The sequence below is a fragment of the Phycodurus eques genome, chromosome 11, assembly GCF_024500275.1.
Source record: "Phycodurus eques isolate BA_2022a chromosome 11, UOR_Pequ_1.1, whole genome shotgun sequence".
In the NCBI taxonomy this organism is placed as follows: Eukaryota; Metazoa; Chordata; class Actinopteri; order Syngnathiformes; family Syngnathidae; genus Phycodurus; species Phycodurus eques.
The window spans coordinates 13,699,887-13,707,674 of NC_084535.1; the positions used below are offsets into that span (position 1 = coordinate 13,699,887).

At 41.0% G+C, this 7,788-nt stretch overlaps 1 protein-coding gene across 8 annotated transcripts in view; it reads left to right on the forward strand.

The window, feature by feature from the left end:
* Positions 1–6,654, forward strand: part of LOC133409559 (leucine-rich repeat-containing protein 1-like) — a 39,868-nt gene extending 33,214 nt beyond the window's left edge. Inside the window, exons 15-21 of one of the 8 annotated variants that reach the window (XM_061689725.1) lie at positions 884–1,084; positions 1,287–1,520; positions 2,000–2,089; positions 2,295–2,372; positions 2,854–3,138; positions 3,256–3,351; positions 6,029–6,654. In XM_061689725.1, the coding sequence (XP_061545709.1) occupies positions 884–1,084; positions 1,287–1,520; positions 2,000–2,089; positions 2,295–2,372; positions 2,854–3,138; positions 3,256–3,351; positions 6,029–6,181 (1,137 nt within the window). In that variant the 3' untranslated portion in view covers positions 6,182–6,654. Of the gene's footprint in view, positions 1–883; positions 1,085–1,286; positions 1,521–1,999; positions 2,090–2,294; positions 3,139–3,255; positions 3,352–5,707 lie in introns of those variants that run through there. The other 7 variants (XM_061689720.1, XM_061689721.1, XM_061689722.1 and 4 more) reach the window with 7 other exon arrangements.
* The last annotated feature ends 1,134 nt before the right edge of the window (positions 6,655–7,788 follow it).

Below are 7,788 nucleotides of genomic sequence, written 5' to 3' on the forward strand. Positions count from 1 at the left end.
GGTCTCTAACAGGAGAATGCCAAATTCTCAACATGTGTTTGATGATCAAAGAATCACCCAATACATTTCCTGGTTCCATAAGAATTTTTTTTTTAAGAATCTTCTTTATCATGATGTTTCGCCGTGAGACCAAGACGACACTTACTTGTAGGTGGTGTGGCTCAGAGGGTAAGAGTACACCCTGCAAGCGGAGGGGCGCCGGTTCGTATCCCTCCCCAAGTGCACGTTGTCATTGTGTCGAAGGAATATGTTTGGTGGTGGAGGGGCTGTAGGCCCAGAGTGGCAGCCACACTTCTGTCAGATTGCCCTAGGGCAGCTGAGACTACACAAGTAGTTTACCACCACTTGGTGTGACTGTGAAGTGAATAAATAGTGTGTCCAGTTATAAAGTGTATTTGAGTGCCTACGAAAGTGCTATATAAGTGAAATGTATTATTATTATTGTGAGGCTTCAAACAGGATGCTCTAACCTGATACATTTTTGCAAACACAACTAGCATTTCTGGTAAATCTAAAAAAAAATTTTTTTTTTTAATAATTATTTTCATACTGAAATTAAACCTGCAAGCTCAACTTTTGTGAGTAGTGTAATACTTTAATTAATACAATCACTGCAGATTTTTAAGTCTGTTTAGTATCATCCTCAGAGGACTACGAAAGATTTTATAGCGCCTTGACTCTGATGCTGTGGTGAAGTAAAACATCAATTTGCTGTCATCAAATGTGGTTTAAACTGTCGCTTGTCAGCAGAGTCCTTGCAACCAGCAATCAGCATGGATAAAGTGTCCTTCAGTGACAGCTCCTCAGGGATTTGCAAAATGAGCATTTAGAAATTTGTAATCAACCAGCTGAACCCGATCATAACATAATAATCACATTTTAGCAGCAGGTGGTGTCTTCTGATCCACTCCAGGAGAGTAGAACCCATCAAACAGCCACATCCCAGAAGACCAGCTGGCAAAACAGGGCCATTTCTGGCATTGGCAATGCAGCAAAGGTGTGTCTGGATGGGGGTGTCCACCTCCTCCCAGGCACTGAAAGTGTGTGCGGTCACCAAGCAAAGAAAAGGGAACAACCAGCCCAGGTGTGCCTATCTTTACACATGAAATATTAGAAACCTCTGCATATAACCATCATTTGCACCCCTGTACAATTTTATCTATTCTATATACTCTGTGATTGCACACACTTTTGATGTCACTCTGAGCTCTGCTGTCACCTCAAAATGCAATACGGGGGTGTGGAGATGTACCTCGATGGCAAAAAGTCTTTTCATTGCTTATCAGCAGGATGCTGCGAGTCAGCTGACGTTGAGTGATAGCTCCCCACGTCGATATCGGCATCACAGAAATGGTACTCGAGAGGGACGGAAATTTCAGCCGCACGGAGCTGTCAATGCTGGATGCGGTCTCCATGGAGACCCTGCCCACGGTTCAAAGATCCCCTCCATCGCCAGGCATCTGAAGCCTGCTTTGCAGACACCTCCTCATCAATCGCTCACCTCACAAGTGCCATTAGGGGTACTGTACCTCCTTTCAATGTCACATCATTATGCAGTAGCTATCATTTTGTAGGGAAGCATACTGATGGAAGCAATTTGCTGCTTTCCAATGTCTATTGGCTTATTTTGCTCTGCTTTGGTGCTTGAACTTGACTATCAGTATAAGTACGTACAGTGGACCTTGCATATTTGCGCTATGGCACCTGAAGATTCACCTATTTATTTTCATTTTTTTTCCTTTTTATTGTTGTTGCTGTTGTTGTTGTTTTACCAACCCCCAAAATGCTTACTGGCAGCTTATCCCTGCATATTCAAGTTTTTCTGGGGGATATACAAACAAACCCCAAAAAGAATAAAAATCAATGCAATTACTGTATAATGACGGTCAATTAGCCCCAGATTTCCGCTATTCGCGGTCTGGCCCAGTCCCTATCCTCCGTGAATAGCGGGGTTCCACTGTATTTTCGATAATAATTCTTTATATCGTTTTGTGTTTAGTTACAGATCAAAGTATCTGGCCAGAGGGACGGTCTCGGTATAAGCATAGCTGGTGGGAAAGGTTCTTTGCCTTACAAAGACCATGATGAGGTTGGTAAATAACAAACTGAAGCCGTTTAATTTCCTGCAACATATTGTAACTGTTATTTTGTTTTAACTTCCCCCACCCCACTCTGAATCATGTCAAAGAAATGAACAAGGCGTCTAGGGTGATTCGTGTTTACCTGGAAGAAATCAATTTCTGTGGGAGCAGATTAATCTCATCTTTCACTCAAGTGTGCTTATTACCTTTCAGGGTATTTTTATTTCCAGAGTCACAAAAGGGGGGGCCTCGGAAAAAGCAGGGGTCCATGTTGGAGACAGATTACTGGAGGTATTGTAATTACTTTTGCTTCCTGCTCCAACTCCTTGTTATTGTTACTTTTCTTATAGTTATATTTAAGGATTGTTCTTTTTTAATCTAATGTAATGTATTTATTTAATTACTTATTTATTACTTTACATTCTGTAATATTTGCATCTAAAGGTAAACAACATGCATGTGCCTATGGAGAAATGCTGATTTCGTTCTCCTTCTGAACAATAGGGGGCACTAAAGTACAGTCGAAGGGATTAAGGTGCTGCAGCTTCCATCGATGACCAAGCCAATAAATAAGTGAAATTGTTTCACTGACAAATGAGAAAAACAACAGACGGAAAATCCGGATCGATGCACGCATTACATATTTGGCCTCGCAGATGAAAATGCTCGAGTGCCTGCGGTGGAAATAGAAATGATCATGTTGAATTGTGGGATCCATATTCATTTGTAATTTATAAAGCTGGACTTATACCAGTTTCATGTCACCCTCGAGGTCAACAGTCTCAGCATGCAGGGAGCGACCCACCTGGAGGCTGTCCGGGCCTTGAGGAATGCTGGGAGCTGCATTAAGATGAGAGTTCTGCGGGAAGGCCCGCACGTGAGGCAGCGGGTCAGCCAGTCGAACGACGCTCGGGATGCTGAGGATGCTGCGAGCCGGCGACCCTGCAGCCATGACGACGCCAAAGGCCCAAGGAGCATATCGCAGAAGGGCGCGGAGGGCACGGAAAACTATGTGACCAAGAAGATGGATTTGGTGCTGTGCAACAGCAATGGCATTGTGGGTATAAGACATTTCAACACCGTAATGGGTGTTACAGGGTGCCTCCTTGAAATGACACACTCAATAACAACCTCTCAACCTCATTCTTATTCCCTTTTTTCTTCTTTTTTTCAGGCTGATTTCAAGAGTGACCTGAGGAGGTCTCAGTTGGAGGCAGTGGCCTTGATCAAAGGAAATGATTTGATGCATGTGGACAAAAACACAATGAAAGTAAGATCCATCCAGCCATCCATCCATCCATTCTCTTCACTGCTTATCCTCACTTGGGTTGCGGGTGTGCTGGAGCCTACCCCAGTTGACTCTGGGCGAGAGGTGGGGTACACCCTGCACTGCTCTCCAGCCAATCGCAGGGCACATACAAACAAACAACCATTCGCACTCACATTCACACCTACGGGCAATTTAGAGTCGTCAATTAACCTACCACGCATGTTTTGGGGATGTGGGAGCAAACCGGAGTACCCGGAGAAAACCCACGCAGGCACGGGGAGAACATGCAAACTCTACACAGGCGGGACCTCAGAACTGCGAGGCAGACGCTCTAACCAGTCGCTCATCGTGCCACCCTGCCAAATCTTATGTGGAGAAAAACTCGAATTGTGACGCTGGGCCACAGTCAGAATGGCTTTCTTACAGATTACAAGCATACACATTTATACACATTGACATAGGCAGCTCACTTAAATGCGCTTGGTTGGTTCGTAATTGGTAATTGGTTGGTGGGCACGCACTCCAGAGGCCAACATACAGTATTTGTATACAATACAAGCAATTTAAAAGTCACTTTTCCATTGCATGTCCCTCTCCAATTTTAGAATTGTTAATTGTCATGTACAATAAGTGCCCAGAGAAGTTGGACAAGTAACTGTTCAGAATAGAGAAGCTTTTGATGACTGCTACTTTTGCTTATAAGTTAATTTTTTAAATTATAATTGTCATTACAATTTTCCATTTTGTCTTATTGATATCGACATGAGAAGGTATACCTACATAAAGATAATGAAGCATGACAAACATAAAAAAAAACAAAAACATGAGGAAAATCATCTTGGGGCAAGAATCAAAATCAGAATCATCTTTATTTGCCAAGTATGTCAAAAACACACAAGGAATTTGTCTCCGGTAGTTGGAGCCGCTCTAGTACGACAACAGACAGTCAATTGACAGAGAACACTTTTGAGACATAAAGACATAAAAACTGAGTAATAAAAGGTTACCAGTAATGTGGTAATGCCGGCACAGTTTATGCTTTTTTTTTTTTTTTTTTTTTTTACAATTGTGACAAATAATGCAGTTATAGCAGTTTGAAATGACTAATAGAACAGTAGTCCGGTGCAATGACCATTGTGCAAAGGGCGCAGAGCCTTCAAGATGCTGATGCAGTTTAAAATGATGAGTAGTAGTTTCAGAACACAATTTTTCAAGTTCTGAGGGTGCAGAGTCCATTGCATATTTGGGAGCAGATGGCCTGTTTTGTTTGTTTTCATTTAGTGGTACCAATCATTGAGGTAAAAAATTTACATATTTGATATCTTACATACCTTCACTAATAATAATAATAAAAATAACATTTAATTAGGATTTTATCTAATCCACATAGGATCAAAAGTATATGTACATGTTCACATATATAAATGCACCCCACTTACAGGTACATCTTAATAAACTGGAATATGGTTGAAAAGTTAATTTTTTCCCCCAGTATTCATACATTATATAGATTCATTGAAAACTCGTACAAATACTTTTCGTAAGGCAAATTGCTGTGTAATTTCTACATTAAAAATCATTTTCATTGTTTGCTACATAATCTAGTTACGAGAGATGGTAAACTTTGGGTTTTCTGTAAGCTATAATCATCAAAGTTACACATGTATATTAAAAAACGTGAAATATTTCACTCTGAGTATGTGTGGTGCATCTCTATAACATGAGTTTCACTTTTTGAATTGAACTAAATAAATTAAGCTTTTGACATTCTAATTTATTGAGTTGTACCTGTTGTATGTGGATAAATATCACTTAGGAAATTTCATTTTAACCAGGTGCTTTTTGTAGCCATCAACAAACTTCGGGCATAATCCAGACTGGATACTTTGGCAAGTCTTCTGAGTTGAAATGTGTTTGATAGAGTGCATCACAAAAACACACTGATTACAAATAACTCCAATGGAGTTATTTGCATTTAAAGGATTCGCATTAGCTGCTCTCTGGTTCATTTGTCTTTGAGTTTTGTAAGTGTTATTAATGAAGTACGTCAAAAAAGGTTCTGGGATCGGTGTCACAAGAGATACTGTTATATTTCAAACACAAACAACAAGTTTTCCTTTCAATGTGGGCCAGATGGTCAACCAACCTGCACATCTACGAAGAGATCCTGGGGGATTTGCTTCGTTCAGTGTTCAGTCGAGAAGAGGCGAGACTTGGGCCAGGACAACTCATGGCTGCTTCACCATGACAACGCACCTGCTCACAATTTTCTGCGCATCTGACAGTTCGTGGCTGAGAAGAACATCGCCACTCTGGACCGACCTCCCTGATTTTTTTCTTCTTTCCCATCTTTTAGTGGGTCATCAATGGGACCTGTTTTGTAGACGTGTGCCATCAAGATGGTCGTGACAATGGAGCTGCAGAGAATCGTGGAAAAATCCTTCCAGGAGTGCATGAAGGCAGAGAAGACTGGGAAAGTGCGTTCGATTTCAGGGGGATTACTTTGAAAGGGAAAACTTGTACTTTGGACTTGAAATACATATTTTGTGACACCAGTCCTGGAACCTTTCTGACATACCTCATCTTCTAACCACCACTCCAGAAGAGCACAAGTGATGACCTCAAATCTCTGTGTGTGACACACATTACAACACATTACCTGTCAATTCTTTGACAGATCCCACGGATCATTCTCACTCATCCCTCTACGTCTGATGAGGATGTGGAGTTCTTGCCACAAGCTCCCAGGAGAGAGACGCATCGCGACTCAGACATTCCCGAGAGTCGTTTCCCTTTGGAATGTTTTGACTGTGCGTTTTATCCACCTTGAACGCATCTCCACGTAAAACCACTGAGGGGACGTTTGAAACCAAACAATGGCAAATGTTTGTTACCAATGCAGAAGGTTTCTTTTTCTTTCTTTTTTATTTTTAAAAAAATTCTTTTTAAATTTCAATTGCTGTCATATTATGGGGCATTAGTCATTTTCAAGTACTGTCTGATTTATCTTTGGAAACACTGTTTTATAAACTTGTACAATTCCACAGACTGCATATAGCTCCAAATGTTAAATACAGCCTACTTCCAACCACCATGCTATATGGTATTAATGATGCTGTTAATGTTAATGGACACAGAAAAAGAAACACCTCATGGATAAAACAAATGCACAGCTGGCAGACTGATTTTTCACACTGTGACTGTTTCATCACAATGAAGAGAAAATTATGCTTCCACAAGTATATTCACAGTCTGTGCCATGTGTTATTCCACAGTTCATTATTATTCCAATAAAGTCTCAGGACGTTGACTCCTCGAAGGCATTACTGGTAAATTCCGTATCGGTTCTTCTGTCAAAACAAAACAAGATTTCAATGTGGTTGGCAGTCACGGAGATGCTGTGCTATGCGAATGTGTGTGCATGCATGCGTGCATGTGTGTTAGAGTCAAGAGTCCTGCCAGTTACCAGAATGTGAGTCTTTTATTGCCAGTGATGAGCAGCCATCTAAAGTCACTGCTAGGAACTGTGGGAACAGTGTTACTGCACAATACATATTGTGTTTACTGCACACTTCAAACAAAAAAAACAACATTTAAAATCTCCATGAGGTCAGTGTTGTGTAACAAAATGTATGATGTCTTTCAAAGCCAGTGATATATATATATATATATTTTTTTAATATAAGGGAAGGAAATGGTCAGGCAGCAAAATTGCATGGACAACAAGTACTGTCACACATACTGTCTGATGTGATTAGTGTCCATGTTAATGCACAAAAACCCATAGACAGCAACTAGTTCACAAGTTAAATAGAAAAGAAAATCAAATGGCAGGGCAAATAAGTTGAAACTATTACTAAGCTTTTTTTTGTACCGGTAATGTTTTATGTAACATTTTCAACAGCCATCCTTTAACTTATTTACTGTAAGTGTAAGGAAAAATGGATGTTCACATTGGAAATCAATACTCCCCTCAGGTAGAATTGTAACAGAAATCCGAGGTATAGAGGGTGAATATGAACGGCTTGGGGGGGGGGGGGGGCTGTTGCAGACCACCATATCTGATCCCGAGACACTCGTCCTCATGTACTGTGGTCTGTCAGTCACATAGTCTACTGTCCTCGCAATCAGACTTTTGTTTACACCGGCCTCCTCCATCCTCCCTCACAGAAGTGTCGGTCAAATGGTGTTGAAAGCACTGCAGAGGGAAAAAGAATAGGAGTCTCACAGTGCTTCCGCAGGATTTCAGTGGGGACAGGGCTCGATACAGGTCTAAACAAAAGTTAACAATTGTTAACATCAAGACATAAAAAAAAAAAAAATGGCCCCTGGACAACTGACCGCTGCCTCGAGATCCACACGAACCTGCGGTAAAATAAATCAACCATTTCTGATTTCACATGGTGGAAAGCAATGTGCAACACAAATGCAGGATCC